This window comes from Zootoca vivipara, chromosome 13 (assembly GCF_963506605.1).
Source record: "Zootoca vivipara chromosome 13, rZooViv1.1, whole genome shotgun sequence".
In the NCBI taxonomy this organism is placed as follows: Eukaryota; Metazoa; Chordata; class Lepidosauria; order Squamata; family Lacertidae; genus Zootoca; species Zootoca vivipara.
The window spans coordinates 27369136-27389745 of record NC_083288.1 but is presented as its reverse complement, the minus strand read 5'-3'; the positions used below and the strand labels follow the sequence as shown (position 1 = coordinate 27389745).

At 41.6% G+C, this 20610-nt stretch overlaps 1 protein-coding gene across 1 annotated transcript in view; it reads right to left on the bottom strand.

Annotated features, from left to right (window-relative positions):
* Nucleotides 1-8815: 8815 nt before the first annotated feature.
* LOC132593103 (uncharacterized) overlaps nucleotides 8816-20610 on the bottom strand; it is a 53200-nt gene continuing 41405 nt past the window's right edge. Inside the window, exons 13-14 of the mRNA XM_060282115.1 lie at nucleotides 12104-12163; nucleotides 8816-8979 (exon numbers count right to left, since the gene is read on the bottom strand). Of these exons, the coding sequence (XP_060138098.1) occupies nucleotides 8816-8979; nucleotides 12104-12163 (224 nt within the window). The remainder of the gene's footprint in view (nucleotides 8980-12103; nucleotides 12164-20610) is intronic.

Here is a 20610-nt window from a genome sequence, read left to right as displayed (position 1 = left end):
CCTGCAAAACTAGCAGCTGCCAAGGTTCCGGCATAGACGATCTGGGAAAACCTCCATTTTTTATTAATAATTTTAATAATTAATTTTAATAATAATTTTGGGTTCAATTATTGCAGAGACGTGAATGTATGTCCCCAGTTGCTACTGAGAGAGCCAGAAAAGGAGTGAATAGTGCAGTGTCTAAGAGAGTGATTGAGCTCGGGGGGGGCTGATCTTGCATCCCAATCTTTCTTTTAAGGCCACCTCCCTGTTCTGGGATGATGGGGTTCATTTGTCCCCGGCGGGGAATGACATCTGGTTGGGGGCAGTTTCAGGGGGTCTAAAAAGATGGCTAAGTTTATGAGTGTTGGTGGCAAGCTGTAATCAGCTTGATTGGCGGTTAGGCTTTTGGTTAATTAATTTGGTTGGAGGAGGGGTGTGGCATCTACATGCCTACCCTCTTCCTAACGTTGCTCCACATAGAAGTATTCCATTAAAGGAATCCTGGGGCTCTCGGCTCTAGTCCTTACATTCCCGCCATAGGCAGGGCTGAAGGGCCATTACAGAGTTTGAGCCTTGGGGAACATTCCTGGTGAAAGGGGGGAATGCCTGGGCACAGCTACCTCCTTTCCCATGGGGTGTTTCCTTGACTTCCCCAATCTCATGGGAAAGTCAGAGCTGGTCCTGTCCCTAGTGGACAGATGGAGATTGTCCTGGCCCAAGTGGTCAGATGGAATTTGTGGTCCTGTCCCAAGCGGGGCAGATGGAAATTGGTCCTGTCCCAAAGAGGGGGGCAGATGGTTTAACCAAAAGCCTAAGCCAACACTCAATTTAAATTGTATTTAAATAAAGTTGTGGCAAAACAATGCCAAAAACCCAAACCTAAACTACGTGTCTGTTGTGAGTTATTTCGGGGATTTCAGTCAGCCTCGTCACGCAAAAGGTTGTTGACCCCTGATGTAAGGGCTGTGTCACATATTACACCCTGTAGATGCACATTTAAAATGTTTTACATTCATACATTCAAATATAAAGTAAGAATGCAATAAACATATGAGTCATAACCTGGGAGCCAGGACTAGCATGGTTCCCAGTTGACAATAAACTCAATATGCCACAAGTTCTATGAAATCACCTTTCTATTAATGATGGGTAGTCACAAATATGTGCAAATGAGAAACTATTATACATACTATGCATATGCTATTCTGTGCCACCAACATTTCTCATAGTGAAAGAAGTAAATGTTGAGGTTTTAATCAAATGAACCCATTTCAATCAAGGTTTAGGCCTGATTTGGGCACAGAAACTTCTTTGATCGCCCTCTATGATGACCTCTGTCAGGAGAGAGATACGAGAAATGTGTCTCTGTTAATTCTCATTGAGAATTAGGCCTCAGGGACTTTCAATACCATCAACCATGATATGCTTCAAAAGTTGCTGTCCGAGTTAGGAGTGGATGACACTGTCAGTCTGCATTTTTTAGTACTAGTACAGAAAGTATTGATCTGGTGTGTTTGCATTAAGTTCTATCCAAGGAGAGGGGCTGAGAAGGTAGACTTTTCAAAGGAAGTGACAACAGATGAATGGGGTGGCAGGGCTGTCCCCTTCAGGGCTGAGGACATTGGCTGGGCATGAGAGCTTTGCTTGGTTGGTGCTGGCTTTAACTAGGGTATCTCTGAATACTGAATCATACTCAGTTTATCTACTACAGATATTTCTTTGACATGAACCAGTGAAAGCTAAAGATCACTTGGGAAGCTTTTGGATGTTTGGGTGAAGTGTGTGATAGATAGGACACAAACTCTCACATACAACCAGCCACATGTACATATTTTCATCCATCCTTTGAAGACTATGCAATCTCATTGATGCAGTTGCAAAAACTTTCTCCCGCACTCATTATATTTCATAGTGATCACTCATCATACTTTTTTTATGCTGCCCAGCAAACTAAAAGAAATGTTTTATTTTTGTAGCACAAAGATACAATTTGACAAAGATTAATAATTTTCCAATGCTACATCTTATTTATTTTTAGGCCACCTCACAGGGTAAAGCCCTCCCAAGACCTTATATATTGGTAACAGGGTCATGATTCTTCTAATTATTTGCAACACAACCCACTTAGCAAGGCGTCTAGTCAGTGCACCCAATGATCTTTCTTTTGTCCATGCACCTGTTGTGATCCAAACTGGATGATCGGAATCAACTACCACCTGGAAAACGAGAACAGAGTAGTCAAAATATCATTAATGTTGAACTGTTCCAATGAAACCTATAGCTCGAATGATTAAAAAATGGAAACTAACAAATTCTGGGAAGTACAATAGATTTACTTCATAACTATTAATTTATATCTACAACAAACCTGTGGACACTGTGCCCAGAATTCTCTCTCCATGCAAAACATCAGTGACTTAAGCACCTGTGGAGATTGGGCTTTTCCCAGATCCATCCCAGTTTGATCAACTGACATCTACTGAATGCTCAGAACTCACTGTACAATGTCAACTCATTTCTACAAATGTTAGTCATGCTCAGAGTAGACACACTGAAATTAATGGGCATGGCTCATTTCAGTGGGTATACCCAAAGTACATGTTAGTGGGATATGATCCACAAACAATCATGTCACCACAAGGCCTAAATTACATACCATGATGACAAGTCTGCAATAAAGCAAAGGAATTGGGGTGTCAAATGGGCAGGCGGGCAGGGCTTGCTAAACCATTCTTCTGCACAGTAACTTCCTCAGCAAACCATCCTCAATATCCCTTTTCTCCCAAACAAACTTGAGTACAGTGAGTGAGTCCAATTGGAAAAGAGGGGGAAGGGTCTGAACAGCAGGGGAAGATTCACAGCCATCTTTCCGCCTGTCACTTTGGTGCTGTAGATTGTGCTGCTGATCCTACTGGTCACCAAGTCTCTTCCTAACCAATCTCTCAGGGATGTTGTGAGGATAACATGGAGAGCAGGGGAGCCATGTGGACCGCCTTCAGTTGCTTGGAGGAGAGGTGCAATAATAAATAAATAGATAAAATCACATAGAAATGTTTTGTGCTCTACAGCGCCATCTGGTGTTGCATGTTTATAACACATGTGAGTGTTTGGGAAGACCGCTCCCTCCTCCAGCCAATTCCATCAGGCCTAGGGGGCGGGGCCTACACTCACAGCCACAGCTTAAGAGGCCCCAGGAGGCCTTTGGGACACCACTGCTGTTGCTGCTTCTGTAAATGTTTGGGAAGACCGCTCCTCCCTGCAAGCCAATTCCATCCGGCCTACACTCACACATACTATGAGCAGCTCTCTGCAGCAAGTGGCGAAAATGGTTTTAAATGTTTTAAGTGTTTTTTTATAATATTATTTTATTATTTTCTCTCTGTTTGGGGTTGGACAAATGTTTATTCGGGGCAGGGGATAATTTTAGCATAATTGTTTCTTGCTTTGTTCTGCGTTAGACCTGGTGTTTACCTCTACAGATTTGATGATCTGAGACTAAGTAAAAGTTAAAGAAAAGAAGTGCCATGGTCAGATCACTTCCTGGTGCAACTGGACTTCTCCACGACCATTCCCTTCTGCAGGGAGGTGGGACTGATTCAGATGGTCTGCCGCCACCACTTAATGGATCCATGTGGCTTCCAGAAAGTGGTAGGGGATGTTTTATCCCATGTTGATGGCCTTTCAGCTAATTCCCTGGTGGCCTGCTGGAATAACCAGGGCTATTGACTATCTGGCTTCGAAGTGCCCTCTCCGATTGCATGGAGCCCGGACAACCCCAAGGTTTTGCTCGGAGCTGAGGGTGATGAAACAATCGTTGAGATAGCTAGAGCGCCAGTGATGGAAAACCTATTCTGAATCAGATCGGACACGGGCTAAAGCTCGACGTCGAGCTTACCAAGTGGCAATGGCGATGGCAAAGAGGACCTTCTTCACCGCCTCTATTGCATCTGCAGAAAACAGCTGCAGGAGACTCTTTCAGGTGGTTGGCAATCCATCGGAACCACCTTCGTCACCGGGGCCTTGTAGGGACCACAAGATCTCCTGCAATACTTTTGCAAAGTTTCTTGCAGATAAAGTCGCTCAGATTCAGAAGGAGGTAGACTTCACCATGGGAGCAGGGGTGGGGGGTGGGAGAGTGCTAGAGTCCTATCTAGCCATGACCTTTAAAGCCCTAAACTGCATTGGTCCTGTATATCTGAAGGAGTGTCTCAACCCCCATCGTTCAGCCTGGACACTGAGATCCAGGGCCAAGGGCCTTCTGGTGGTTCCCTCATTGCGAGAAGTGAGGTTACAGGGAACCAGAGAGAGGGCCTTCTCGGTAATGGCGCCCGCCCTGTGGAACCCCCTCCCATCAGAAGTCAAGGAAATAAACAGCTATCCTAATTTTAAAAGACATCTGAAGGCAGCCCTATTTAGGGAAGTTTTTAATATTTAATGCTGTATTGTTTTTAACACTCGATTGGGGACCGCCCAGAGTGGATTATTATTATTATTATTATTATTATTATTATTATTATTATTATTATTACTACACTGTTTTTTGACTAATGTAGCTGAGTCCTATATCATTTCTTTGTCTATAACGTCTACCACACCACTTATTCTCATATAAGCTCACAAAGCAATTATATACTGTGCACCAAGCTCTTATATAATGTGTGACTAGTGGTTCATCAAACTAATCCTTTTTTTCACTGTTCTGAAGATTATTTACTCAGTTCTCTATGGTCCTATCCAAACCTGTCATCTCCGATGTGCTGGCCTGAACCTGGAACTGTGCTCAGGAATGCTAAGACTAAGCAAACTTTTAATCAGAAGATAGAAAGCTGACATAGGCTGGATCAACAAACAGGAGGGAAACACTATAAACATGTCATAAATTAAATTGTAATAACAAAAGAGAAAAAACTATGTGAAATTGCACAAAGGTTAGTGCTCTACAGAGCCAACTGGTGTCACATGTTTATAATGCAGTTATAGTGTTGTAATATGAGCAATGTAGCTGAGTCCAAACTGAGTCAGATTCTAGATCCATCTAGCTTGGTGTTGTCTACTCTGACTGGCAAGGACTCTCTTCCAGCCCTACCTGGAGATTCTGGGGAATGAAATTTTGATGTTTTGCATGCAAAGCAAGAGTTCACAATGTGGGGCCTTCCAAGTGTTTCACATCAGTCTGCCCCCAACAAGTATGTCCACTGGTCTGTGGTTATTGGAACTGCAGTTTAAAATGTCTGGAGGGCACCAGATTGGGGAATACTGAACTTCCCTCTCACTCTCCTTGGCCTACAATGTGCCTTGACTAAATTATTCATTCAGCCAACTACTCCTGTTATTCCAAGCCCCTGCATCATGCTCACTGGTTTCAGCACAGTAGCTCCATCTCCCGTCATTGTCATAGTTCCCTGTTGTTGCACACCAGAACCTCTCCCCATCCTCCGCATCTCGAGTGGTGCAGGTATGGTAGGTTAGGCCATTGTACACAAAGGGGAAGACGCAGGGTCGTCCACTATCATTACCTCCATACTCTAGACAAAAACAGAGTGAGATTATATGCATTCAATCATACTAGTGATGATCACAAAATACAAAAAATTAACATACTGGTGATGTGTTTCATTTCTTCAGAAATCTTGTTGCTTGAAGCAACTTTTATCTGATCCTTGGAAGGAGATTTGTAATAGTTTGGGCATAAGGAATATCTCTACAAGCTACTGATGCTAGTCCCAAACCTGTTTAAGAGCACAGAAAGAGTTCTGCTGCATCAGACCAAAGGCCCATCTAATCCAACATTTTGTTTCCACCATGTCCAATGCCTATGGAAAACCCACATCTAGCTTTAAAGTTCATGAGGAGGGTCTGTTTACTTTATCTCAGTAAAATGGCTATGCATACTGTGACATAGGAAACCAGAAACAGAAGAAAATAAAGGTCACCTTTAGGGAAACAACTTTTCCATTTGACCCAGTTATTCGTGTTAGGGTCAACTTCTGTGGCACACCACATCCGATCACTGCCATCCTGGGTGCAAGAGGAATAGGTTACACCGTTGGAAACGAATGGGAAGACACAGGTACCACGAACTGAAATGGAAACAGGGGACAAAGGTATAAGAATGACAATTCATTAAATGGAAATGATGTACTGTAGTTATCATCCATGCATGTGCGACAGCTGTCTCAATTTCCACTAACTCAGCATTCAGTTTCCTAGTCAAATTGAAGCTGGTTTAAGAAAATCACACACCAAACAGCAGAAACTACAACATCAATATGGATCCATGTGAATGTGTCTTCAAAAACTAGGAACGAGCGAGCAGGGGATACAGAGCACACCACTGTTTCTCACGCTGTCTCCTGTGGGGGGCTGGCATTCCCCCTCCCCAGTGTGCCAAAGACTGGTACCATATGTAGTCACTGGAGCATCCCACCCAACCTGGGCTGTGGTAGAGGCACTTGGGACCAGCAGCCATGCTTTCTCAGTCCAATTCTGAGTGCTTTTTTTTTTTTGCCCACCAGTTTCCCAGGAAAACCCAAACTTTACCACTGAATCGGACTGAATGGCAATTTGGGTTTTCCATGGATTGCCATTTGCTCCAATTCAGCGGAAAAGAGTGAGTTTTCAGGGATGCCAGGTCGAAAAACAAGCAGTCAGATATGGACCTGGAAAGCCCGGACCTGTGCCTAGAAACGTGGAGCAAAGGTAAGTATGGGTGAGGTGATGATGATGATGGTGATGATTATCATTTTTATTATTATTATTTTATTTATACCTCACCCATCTGGCTGGGTTTCCCCAGCCACACTCGGTGGCTCACACCACATACTAAAACATCAAACAGTAAAAACTTCCCTAAACACGCTGCCTTCAGATGTCTTCTAAAAGCAGCAGAAAACCATGCCCCATTTTTGCAAGGGAAGGATGTGGCAGTTTTTAAGAGGAAGGAATTTTAGCCTACCCTTAGTTATATATGCCTGAGGTTTACTTTAAGGGCTATAGAACCTCTATGAAGGCTGCAATCCTCTACACACTTACCTGGGAGTAAGGCCCAGGGTTGTTTTTTCAGTCGGAACTCTCCAGAACTCAGTTCCAGCACCTCTCAAGTAGGTGCCATTGCCATTATAACAGAACAAGAGAGTTGTTTATGTTGAGTTCCAGCACCTCTTTTTCTAGAAAAAAAATAGCACTGGTAATCCCATTAACTCAGTGGGACTAACTGATGGGTGGACAGACTGTAAGTCATCTTTCCCCCACTAAGACAGGACCAGAGCTAAACAGATGTTTATGCAAGTGATGGCCAGCTGTAAGATATCCTTTGAAAGCAGAGATCCACTAGGCTCGTTAAGATGAATCAGAAACAATTCATGGAATATTTCTTACCCCTAGCTTCAGTCATCAAAGGTAAGAGACCACAGATGAGCAAGAGGAATGCCATGATGGAGCCCATCTTTTCTCTAAAGGAAGGCATAATCCGGGATGGGTGCTCTTTTTTATATGCCCCACTTAGTCCTCCCTCCCTCCAACTACAGTTGTCTGATGTTTGCACAACCATAAGAAATCACTTATGTTTATATTTCCCAAGAGCAGCTCAGTGTGCCTCATCAATTTTTGTTTCCTCTTTGTACACCATGCTAAGAACAAGGGAAGTGGATCTTATCTTGCAACGAGTAAATCAGGAGGCTTCCTTAGAAAAGGATTACATCTGACCTGAAATCGAGAATTATTCCCTCTATGCTCCAGGAATGATGTCTCAATAGACAGATTCCTACTATACCCTTTACTACCATCATGATCTGGGGAGTTGGGGGGGGGGGGGTTATGACATTATTTACACAGAACCCTATCTCTCCTTTAAAAGTCCACAAAGGAAACACATAGAACAAAAGGAGGTGGTTGTTTCCTGATGTGGTAGAATGCTGGTGGAAAAATACAGATTTGGAAAGTTACTCTTTTTAGCCTATATCCCTGCAAACTGAAAATTACCACAGCAGTGAAAGGGCTAAGACACCATTTTCCTCTCTGGTGTGGAAAGATCACCAGACTAATTGACAACAGGACAGGGGATATGGATATGGGGGAATTCAGATGGAAATGGATACCAAGGTGGAAATTGCTGCTTATTTTGCCCATGTCTGAAGCAGAAATCCATCCAGTGAATACCAGTTGGAATTTGCTGCTATGGTGGCTTTCAGTCTGCCAACAATACATAATTATTTACTTCCTCTACCCCATTTAAATTGTTTTTTCCTTTTACATTGAAATGAATGGCCTTTTTGCTGACAAGTATAGTGAGGAAATAATTACATTGTTAATTATGTAAAATTAATAATATTTGTAAATTACATAAATAAATTAAACAGCAGACACAAATAATGTCATATTTGGCAAAAACAAGGCCCGTTATGTAAACAATGTATATATAGCAGGCGTTTGGGGGAAAGAGCCATTCTTCTTTTGCTACTACTAGCTGAATAAAGAGTATGAAATTCACTCTCGATTCCGAGTATATTTCACTGGCAACAAAGGTAGGATACTGCTGAGCTGACTGCCATGCACTGCATCGCAGCATTGCCACCTGCTGCACCACTGCATCACACCGTGCATCCAGGCTTCAGCTCCGCGACCCAGGAACTCAGAATCGCAACCGACAGCAGCTTCTCGTCATTCAACCCAGCATCAGGAGACTGGGAAGGGGACGCCGCCCGTTTCAAGTTCCTCCTAGGAGTGGTCGAAAGTGAAGATATATCTGATGATCTGTTAGACTGCCTGTGAACTAGTCCTGAAGAAGTCAGCCATAAATAAACTTTACCTATGGAATAATCATTGCGATCTCTGCTCAACTTTTCTTAAAATTGGCTAATTCATTGGAAAATTCATTAACATCCTGATCCAGCTTGTGAGTGAGTTTGCCAAAATCCTCCTTATTGTATTTAGTTTTTGTCCTTTCTTTTAACTCCATTAAATCATTGTTGACCTTTTCTAAATCAGTGGCGGATTGTTCTATGATCAAAAGCATTAGATCATTAGAACATTTATTCAAAATTGATACCCATTTTTCAACAAATCTCCTATTGTTCTTAAATAGAGTAGGTGCCTTAGGGATCCTAAGTCCTCTAGGGATTAAGTTGTTTTTTACATATTCAGTTAATGCTGCTGCGTGTATTTCTAAATGTACTTTTTGTTTTGACAAACTAAGTAATGACGTGTCTTTTTTTTTTTAACAATTGGTCATCTTAAAGTCCCAGCAAAGTCCCAGACATTAGTATGTGTCTGTTCCACCTGCATCAGCCCATGAAGTCCCAGCAATAGCAAGTAGTTCCAGTTCCACAGAATCCTATTCGAAGACAAGGATTTCCAGCATATAAACCTTGTTTTGTCGTCCTGGGCTTCATCAGTAGAACAGGGTCTGGGTGATGCGAATAAATACAACGTTTTGATGTCACACACTTTTTTTTTACAAAAAGAATAATATAAATACCATAAGCAACTGTACATACCAAAAGTGATGTAACAAGATAGTAGTTCTGTGTCATAGTAGTAGCTGCGATAAACATCAAGTGTTATAATGTGAAGTTATATGGACAAACACAGTATTTATTTCAATTACAGGTGTTGGCAATTCACAGATACTTCTTTCTTAAAGTGACCCTTGTAGCCCAGCAGAAAGTTAAAACCCAAATTAAACCATGCTTAGGTATTATGTATGTACAATTAATACAAACTCATGGACAAGCGGAATCAATTTTCAGATCCAAAGTAATAGCAGTCCACAAATACATAAATTAATATTTTTATTTATCTATTTATTTTGAAGAGAGACCCCCACCCCCCCACCCCCCATAAGTAAACAAACTTAGTCCATACTTAGGTATTCTACATATCAATATTGGTGCCTACTCATAAAAAGCAACTGTAATCAATTTCAGTATTCAGACCTGAGGGGTGTAACGTATTCAGTAAAAAAATAAACCTAGCTCTGAGAGTATGACCTACATACAACAAACCACAGGGACATCTAATCACATAAATTACACGAAGAGTAGCACATGTGGCAAATGCCTGGAAAACAAACTTTAAACCTTTATTGGTAAACTATTTTGCCTGTAGGGCATATTTACAGGAGGTACAATGCCCACATCTAAAAAAAACCATGTGGAGGACTGGACAATGTATCGTATTTTCGCTCCATAAGATGCACTTTTTCCCTCCTGAAAGGACGTTCTCTGTGTCTTATGGAGCGAGTGCGTGGTCCCTAGAGCTGAATTGTCCAGGGGTGAAAGGCAGATCATGTGGTTTTTTGGGGTTTTTTTGTTTTTAGAAAGAGCTAAAGGCTAACAAGAGGGAATGAGAGTGTTGAAAGGACCTGCTCAGCAGCTAATTGCAAGAGATTGGGGAGGGAAATAACAGATGTAGCTCCCTTCCCACCCCACACAGGCCCCTTGTCCAGGCCTCAATTGTTTTCTGCAGAGAGAGGCTGCTTGCTTCCCCAGCAACATGTGACTGGCTGATTAGATTATGTGTCTGGAAACTGTAGAAATGGGTCCCTTTCCTTTCCTAGAGAAGCTGCAGAACTGTGAGTTGAACCCCATAACAGGATTTTTTCCCTTTGCAGGGTAAGCTCAACAACTTTGAGCTGATCCTCAAAAATGGAGCTTTCCTCCTTTGCAAAAACGATGCACAACTGTGAGTTGACACCCCCTCGAAATGGGGCTTTCCCCATTTGCAAAAAAAAAAAAGCTGCACAACTTTGAGCTGATCCTCAAAAAAATGGAGCTTTCCCCCTTTGCAAAAGAAGCTTCCTCAAATATTTAATGGGGGGGGCAAAGGCACCTAGGCCTCTAGGAGTTGGCTGCTATGCACAGGACAATTCAAGAGAGCAATAATAATAATAAATTCTTGTTTTCCGTAATAGAAGATGCAACATCCGCTTCCGCAACTTTCCCGAAAAAGCAGAGGATAAAAGCCCAACAGACCTAATTGTAAACTGGCTGGGGGGGGGGGAATCCCAGGCCTGAAACTCAAGGCAGACAACCTGGAGAGGGCTCACAGAGCCCTAAAACCGATGCCGAAACCCAAGTCCCCGCCCCCAAGAGACATCATTGTATGCTTCTCACGCTACAAAAAGAAGGAAGAGATATGGAATAACCTCAGAAAATCCATCAACCAACCTTCAATTTGGAGACACCCCCATATTGGCCTTTCAGGACCTATCCCAGGACACCCTATTCTGGAGGAGAAGCCTACGCCCATATACCCAGCTACTACAACAAGCAAAGATCAAGTGCAGATGGGGCTTTCCCTTCCACCTCATAGTAACAACCAATACAACACAATACACGGCTACCAACACATCAGAAGCCCTGCAACTACTGAAGAACCTCAAAATCAATGCCCGCCCCCCACCGTAATGGCAACTGACAGCCCCAGCAAGCAACAGCCACAATGAACAAGACAAGGAAACAACCGAAACAACAGCAAACAATTGGACGATAGTACAGAAGAAAAAGAAGTGGCACAACAAGGCATAACAGTACAAACTACCACCATGCACAGGATCACTCCGCCGAACATACAGCAAAAGACAACAGACCAAGACCGAACCAACACATCACAGATGAACGGCCCTACAACGACAACCATAACTGAATGACCTGACCTGAAATCGAGAATTATTCCCTCTATGCTCCAGGAATGATGTCTCAAAAGACAGATTCCTACTATACCTTTAATACCATCATGATCTGGGGAGGGGGGGGCGTTAAAAATGCTGTACTGTTCAAAGTATACATTTTTATGGCATTATTTAGACAGAACCTTATCTCTCCTCAAAAGTCCACAAAGGAAACACATACAACAAGGAGGTGATTGCGTCCTGATGTGGTAGAATGCTGGTGGAAAATTGGGTCCTCCCTAAAAAGAGGGCACATGTTGCGGTGGGACCCAGCATTCAGGCTGTCTGTTGTGGATGGGTATATTGGAGTAGGACAAGGATTTCCAGCATATAAACCTTGTTTCACCAGTAGTACAGGGTCTGGGTGATGCGAATAAATACAACGTTTTGATGTCACACACTTTTTTTTTTTACAAAAAGAATAATATAAATACCATAAGCAACTGTACATACCAAAAGTGATGTAACAAGCCAGTAGTTCTGTGTCATAGTAGTAGCTGCGATAAACATCAACTGTTACAATGTGAGGTTATATGGACAAACACAGTGTTGATTTAAATTACAGGCGTTGGCAATCCACAGATACAAAATTTCTTTCTTAAAGTGACTCTTGTAGCCCAGCAGAAACTTAAAACCCAAATTAAACCATGCTTAGGTGTTATGTATGTAAAATTAAACTCATAGACAACCGTAATCAATTTTCAGATCCAAAGTAATAGCAGTGCACAGATACATAAATTATTATTATTATTATTATTATTATTATTATTATTATTATTCGAAGAGACCCCACCAACCCACAGAAGTAAACAAACTTAGTCCATACTAAAAAGTAACTGTAATCATTTTCAGTATTCAGAACTGAAGGGTGTAACGTATTCAGTAAAAAAATAAACCTAGTTTCTTTCTGCATGAGGATATTTTTAGCTCGTTCTACAGGACCTAAATACATCCATTTTTTTTTTAAGGACAGGTCCTCATCTGAATGAGATGCTTCAATAAAATGTACTAGAGGAGCATCTATTACATTGTTCCTAATCCTAGAACAGTGCTCTGATATTCTTACTTTTATGGGTCTGAGAGTATGACCTACATACAACAAACCACAGGGACATCTAATCACGTAAATTATATGTGGAGTAGCACATGTGGCAAATGCCTGTAAAACAAACTTAAAGCCTTCTTTATTGGTATACTCTTTTACCTGTAGAGCATATTTACAAGAGATACAATGCCCACATCTTAAAAACCATGTGGAGGACTGGACAACGGACGTTGTGTGAGTGTGGATTTTAAATTTGTATGCACCAATATATCTTTAAATGACTTTGTGTGCTGTTTGGCAAAGAGGGGGATGTTATCGCACCATGGGATATCCTTTAGAATATGCCAATGATGCCTAATGATTTTCTCAATTTCGAAAATCATATGGTTATATTCTAGGGAAGCGTAAATACGCAAAAATCTTGTATTAACATGTGAAATAGATGTAAGAAGGGTCGACCTCTCTCTTACATGTGTTTTGTGGATGGCAGTTGTTATGACTGAGTTTGGATAACCTCGTTCTAATAAGGATGCAGAAAGTATTTTTGAACGGGCTTTAAAGCCTTGTGGGTCCGATAAATTGAGTTTTAATCTTAGAAACTGACCTAAGGGAAGGTTATCACGGAGATGTTTGGGATGGTTAGATCTGTAATGTAACAAGGAGTTTCTATCTGTGCTTTTCTTATAGGGTCGCGCTTTAATTCTTAATTCATGCACAAAGATTTCTAGATCAAGGAAAGGCAAACAATGTGGACTCGATGTACCTTCAAAGGTCAAGTGTGGACTCGCACTATTAATCCAACGGTTGAACAGTTAGAAAATATCCTCCGAAAATATAAATATCAAGTCATCTATATACGGGCCATAAAACAGGATATAATCACTGAATGGGTTTTTATGAGCAATATGTTCTAAATCAAAATTTCTCACAAAGATGTTGGCCAGACTGGGAGCACATTTAGAGCCTATGGTTACACCTAGTTATTGAGTGAAGTACTTTGAACCAAGCTTGAAAAAACTATTAGATAAAAATAAAAATAAATCCAGAATCTCCATTAAAAAATGTACTGGTGGTGAAGACTGATTATGATTATAAGGGGGTTGTGCCCATGTCTGAGTCCAGGGGCACATATGGGTTGTGGACATAGCCTGTCCCCTGCTTTCCGTCTATCCAGGTATTCACCCTTGGCTGACCTATGTTGGTGCCGTGGGTCAGCACTAACTGCAAGAGTGTAGGGAGGTAGTCGAACCAGTGCCTACACAACCACTCACTTTCTGTATTCAATAAAGTTGTGACCTATATTCTGCCAAAAACCATACCAAAATCTGAGTTAAGTGTGAATTTTATTAGGGGGGAGGTCTCTGGGTCTGAACACGCAAATTCCACCCAGGTCTCTCTATCTGGCCCTCATGATGTTCCTTAGGTCATACACCCTGCCAAGACTTGAATGCTCCTTGAGAGCGTCTGGATCTACATTGATCTGTAAAAATGTTTATTAAATATCATGTTATATTATTCTCAATTCTGATCCTGAAGTTGAGGCTCCAGTATTTTGGTCACCTCATGAGAAGAGATGACTCCCTAGAAAAGACCCTGATGCTGGGAAAGATTGAGGGGACAAGGAGAAGGGGACGGCAGAGGACGAGATGGTTGGACAGTGTTCTCAAAGCTACTAAAATGAGTTTGGCTAAACTGGAGAAGGCAGTGAAAGATAGGCTTGCCTGGCGTGCTCTGATCCATGGGGTCACAAAGAGTCGGACACGACTGAACGACCGAACAACAACAACAATTATTCTCAATGCAATTTTCTACTGTTGAAGGCTGGCTGCTTTACAGTGTCTGGTGTCACATTTTATTAACACATTATAAACATTATAAACAACCAGTGTAGATCTGTCACTGGCTGGAGTGTTTCATTGAACTCTGATAATATCTCTTGCTTGCCAGAGTGGAGGAAAGAAAGGGGTGCTTGAATATTTGTAGAGCCTAGCCTACTCTATAAAAGTAAAATATTACAATAATTGCTGTTTGTGCTTGTGCCTCTGGCCCTGCCCACCAAGGGCATGTGGACCCCAAAGTTTACCCAGAAGGGAATGTGGCCCTTGGATTACAAACTGTTCTCATTTTCATCGGAGAAATTTTGGTGGGTGTGCAATAGCCATTGGGGGGGGGGGGGGGTTGGTGGGGTAATCAGACAATTGTCTCCATCTTAGAAACAGGAAACTTCTTAACCATTTTGCATCTTTCAAACGGGATGCTTTTTAAAAATCGCTCCACCCCCAATGTGGAATAATTGCCTTCCAGACTGGCCTGACATGAGCAACACTTTTACTCTGCATCTGTGTTTAGCTTTATGCTTTTTGCAACCCCACAGTGAAAAAACAAAGACATTTTATGCAGGTATCATGCTGTGTAGGTAGCAGATCTGGCATGATCTAAAGAAATCATGCAATTTTTGCAAGCTCAAGGGAATGAAAGACACTAGCATAAGACGTATGTATCTTTGGCCTGCTGTTTGCCAAAGTCAAATTCTTCATTGCATTAGTGTTTAGCCATAGCATAAACTCAACAGACAAAAACAAACAATACCGAATATGAACAACAGAGTACATAAATCGCACTGAGCTGCAGATATACCGTGTTTCTCATATTATAAGACATGTCTTATATTTATTTTTTCCTCAAAAAAACACACTATGGCTTATTTTCAAGGGATGTCTTATTTTTTTCCTTCTCCTCCTGCCGCGGCCGGCATTGCTGCTGCGCCTATCACTATGTCTTATTTTTGGGGTATGTCTTATATTCCTTGAATGCTTAAAAATCCTGCTATGGCTTATTTTATGGGTATGTCTTAAAATATGAGAAACAGGGTAGCATGGCATAATAAAACTTAAATTACAATAAAACAGATAGAGCTAATATCTAAAACACCTGAGGCTGATTATATAAAATTACTAATAGATACCAAGCAACTAGAAACTTGGGGTAAGCTCAAAAGGTTGAACTAAAACAGAGTGAGGAAAGTGATTAGAGTCCTGATCTAGGTCACACACCCTGTCAAGGAACCCTAAGTTTCAATGCCTGCAGAATAAAAATGCCCACTCCACATGAGACTTGGGGGTTTGCGTCTACTAGTAAGAATTTCAGGCAGTCATCCTTAGATATACAGTAATGGAGGGCAGGATCAGGAAAAGAAGTTTGTGTCTTATTGAATCATATAAGGGACACTGAAAAAAGAAGTGTAAAAGGTCCTCTATCTCTTTCATATTACAGGAGCAGAGGCGCTGATCAATAGGGATCTTAAGGTGTACCCTGGAGGAAGGCCGTGGGTAGGGTATGGAAGCGGGCCATAGAGAAAGCTCTTCTTAAAGCAGGCTCCATCAGATTACTCAAGTAATTGGCAAATGATCTTACTATCAGGAAAATGGCTTACTCACAAGTCGGACCCTGGCAGAGACACATGCCCGACTGGCATGTTCCTTCCTTCCTGGGCGATCGTTCGGGAGCTTCTCAGCCTTCCACAGCCCCCGGACATCTCAGTGATTGATGTGGGAATACATCAACACACTCTTAGCATCCGCAGAGTTCTGCCCAGCTTGCGTGACAGACCACAGCAACTCAGCATGTTGGCTAACCTACTTTATTACATATAAACACCTGGAACTCTCAACATGGCTCCCTCTCTCTCTAGCATCACACAGCAAAGAGAAAGAACAATGGACAATAGTCCTACTTCAGGGAAACATAGTAAGACAAACATCCTGTCTACGTCACTTCCCACTTCCCACTCTGTGGAAACAAAGCACATACCCAGCCATGTCAAAAACATACAAACCCACGGGGTTTGCACACGGGGAATGAATCTTCCAACACTTAGGGCCTTCACTCTAGGGAACCACATTGAGAGGCTGGCTGACTTGGACCATGCCAAGTCCATAGCTTCGTCTTTAGCTAGAATCCAGTCATGAATTTCCTCTTGATCCCAGGATGACAGCTCGGGAAATTCCGGAAGGGAATAATGAATAAGGATGGGCCCCATGGCCTTGATCCATATATGGCTACGGGAAAAAGTTAGAAAAGCCTGCTTGGCTAATAAGGAATTTGGAGCATTGCTAAAAAAAATTATAGAATTTGATGATCCTAATATGAGCTCTCGCTGCAATGGAGGGAAGGCGCAGTTCCATTCTTAACTGGGCAGCTACAGACCCCTTGGGAAGACCGAGGATCTTTCTCACAAAAGAATTTTGCAGGGTCTCTATTCATTGTAGGATTTTTAGATTCCATCCCCAAATTTCGACCCCATATAATAAAATCGGAAGTACTTTGCTAATGTAGGCCACCTTTTGCATAAAAGAATTTATCCAGGGCTCCGATGGTTCTGCAGGCAGCCAATATGGTCATTTTTAAGTGAGCTGACCAACTGAGCCTATACTGAAATATGATGCCTAAGTATTTAAATGCCACACATTGGCCGATGGAATAGCCCTCTATATTCCAGAAAGGCTTCCGTTCTGGCATGCCAAAAGACAGAATTTTAGTTTTAGAGAAGTTAATTTTGAGGGATTTAGCATCGCAATATGTCATAAGCCCTCTCAGCATGTTGATAATGATGGGCTAGATCGATAATTTTGCCCTGGGTGGTGTCTAATTTCAGGCCAGACTGGAGAGATCTAAGCCTGCTTCTGCACAGTTTACATTCTTGATCGAACCAGGAATGATTCTTCGAGGTTGGGATCACAGAGGGTGGTTTCGTGAGTAAAGGGAACAAGAAGGATACAATTTGCTGAAATGTGGAAAAGTGGTCCTCGTTCGTCATTAACATCTGATCGTTCAGGGCTAAAATCTCCGAGGAACTTATAGGAGTTTTTATTTCTCACTCCAGGTGGATATCCCACTTCTTGCATCTAGGAGCTAGTGGCTGTACGTCCTGGGGGTGGAATGAATAGGAAAGCCCTAAGCCTGGCCTTCGCACGGAAATAGCAATTGGTAATTGATCGCTTTCAGCTCTATTAAACATGTTATAGCAGTACACCTTGTCAGCAAGAACAGGAGAGCACAAAATATAATCTATAACACTTGTGCCTCTAGAACCTAAAAATGTAAAGAAACCCTCGGTCCAATGTTTGGGAGTTCCATGCAAACTATTTAACTCGTGGTTAATAGTGACCTCCAATAGTGAAATGCCCATCCTATTCATGATATTATCATATGATTTCCACAAGAGAAACCACTCCTCATCTGGGACAATTTGCAACTTGTCAGTAAATGTGCTTATATCAGACCCAATTCTGGCATTAAAGTCCCCCAGTAGAAGGATCTCTGACTTTGGAAATTCAACCGCAGTCTTATTATGAATGAGTCTTAAGTCTTCCCAGATATGATTTGTTAAAGGTGAGGTATAAATAAAGGGGTTATATAGATTTATACATATAAAATCCCCAATAAGTATGTTGGAAATATGCATAATTTGAATACATTTACTCTCTAACCAGGGAAGCGGGGAGATACTGAACTGCAGCTCCTGGGAGACAAAAGTTGCCAGGCCTCCACTAGGGCTCTCATACAATTGCGTTTTCGTCCCAGGAGTCACGAAGATGTAGTAACCCAATAAGGACAGGATGGGGGGGGAGGTTTCTAAACACCAGGTCTCTTATATACCAATAATCTGGAATTTCATTAGAAATTCATTCACACCCCATCATCCCATTTAGACATCCAGCCCGCCATATTCCAAGACAAAACGTTAAAACAGTTTGGGAGTGGGGCATGAGCTAGTCAATTTATTTGGTTACTAATAGGGATCACATCACCAACGGGCTGAGGCATCGGAGGACATGATGGAGCCTGCTGTTTCGTTGTTTTAACTATCTTTTTTGAAACTGTTTTGTGGGTCTATGGACCGCAATAAATTTTTTTGAATTTGGCTAGCGTAAAAAGAGAAAGAGGTTGCAGAAATAGAGAGGTGACCAGAAGGAAAATGAGTGAGAACATCCAGTGGTGTCAATCGAAGTTGAGCTTTGCAGAACTATGTATATAACAGACTGTATGATGATCTGCTTATTCCATTAGTGCCCTTCACTGACTAAAAAAGTCCAGGACTCACTTCATCTGAAGATGGCTGAATGTGTCATTTAGACTGCAGTGAACCACCTTTAAACAGGAATTATATCCCATGTTATGACTGAAGTTTTGTAGGAATTTTCTTTTTGAATTGTTGCATGGCAGCCTAGAGGACGTGTACTTCATTGCTTTGTATTCATAAAATGGACTTAACTTTCCCCCTTTTGTGGTCTGGATATCTGTTCCTGCTTACCATGGTATATCACACCCTGACAAATTCTCACACTGATCCACATCCCTGATCATTTGCATATTATCACCTTCAATTATCTTGTTGATTTTGCACACCAAACAAAGCATAGCTTATGTGTATATGATGATGTCTGTCAGGCAAGAGATAGGGGAAATGTGTCTCTGTTAATTCTCATGACTTTCATTACCATCAGCCATGATATCCTTCAAAAGTGGCTGTCCGAGTTAGGAGTGGATGACACTGTCAGTCTGCATTTTTTAGTACAGTACAGAAAGTATTGATCTGATGAGTTTCCATTAAGTTCTATCCAAGGAGAGGGGCTGAGAAGGTAGAATTTCCAAAGGAAGTGACAACAGTTGAATGGGGTGGCAGGGCTGTCCCCTTCAGGGCTGAGGGCATTGGCTGGGCATGAGAGCTTTGCTTGATTGATGCTTGCTGCTGGCTTTAACTAGGGTATCTCTGAATACTGAATCATACTCAGTTTATCTACTACAGATATTTCTTTGACATGAACCAGTGAAAGCTAAAGACCACTTGGGAAGCTTTTGGACACACAAACTCTCACGTACAACCACATGTACATATTTTCATCCATCCTATGAAGACTATGCAATCTCATTGATGCAGTTGCAAAAACTTTCTCCCGCACTCATCATATTTCATAGTGATCACTCATCACACATTTTTTATGCTGCCCAGCAAACTAAAAGAAATGTTTCATTTTTGTAGCACAAAGATACAGTTTGACAAAGATTAATAATCTCCCACTGCCACATCTTATTTATTTTTAGGCCACCTCACAGGGTGAAGAACTCCCAATAGGTTTTTATATATTGGTAACAGCGTCATCATTCTTCTAAGTTATTGGCAGACGTTTATATATGTAGCTGCCGTCTGGTTGAATTCCTGGAAATCGAAAACAGAGTAGTCAAAATATCATTAATGTTGAACAGTTCCAAGGAAACCTTTAGCCCAAATGATTAAAAAATGGAAAGGTTTCTTCCAGCTAGCAAGTTCTGGGAAGTACAATAGATTTACTTCATAACTATTAATTACAACAAACCTGTGGACACTTTGACCCAGAATTCTCTCCCCATGGTAAAATCAGTGACTCATAGCATTGCCTTTAACATTTCCAAACCTTGCTTTGGAGTCATATTGCAAGCACCATACATAACGTTTTAAGCACCAGTGGCAATTGGGCTTTTCCCAGATCTATCCCAGTTTGATCAACTGACATCCACTGAATGCTCAGTGCTCACTGTACAATGTCAACTCATTTCTACAAATATTAGTCATGCTCAGAGTAGACCCAATTCAATTTGAAATTTCGACTTTTTTACCTCAAAACCAGTTTCTCTTCTATCCTTGTTAAATAAATCATTAACTTGATAATATTGTAGCCATCCGGCGAATTTATCCTTAATCTGGTCATAAATTTTTAATTTAAAATCATCTTTCGTTTTTACAACAATATCTTCATACGTAATTCCTTTCCTTTCCATATTCACTTTTTGTATAGCTAGGACGTTTAAGGGGGCAACCCACCATGGTGTTTTCCTTTCTAGTAGAGCTTTATTATGGTTCCATACTTCCAAGCAC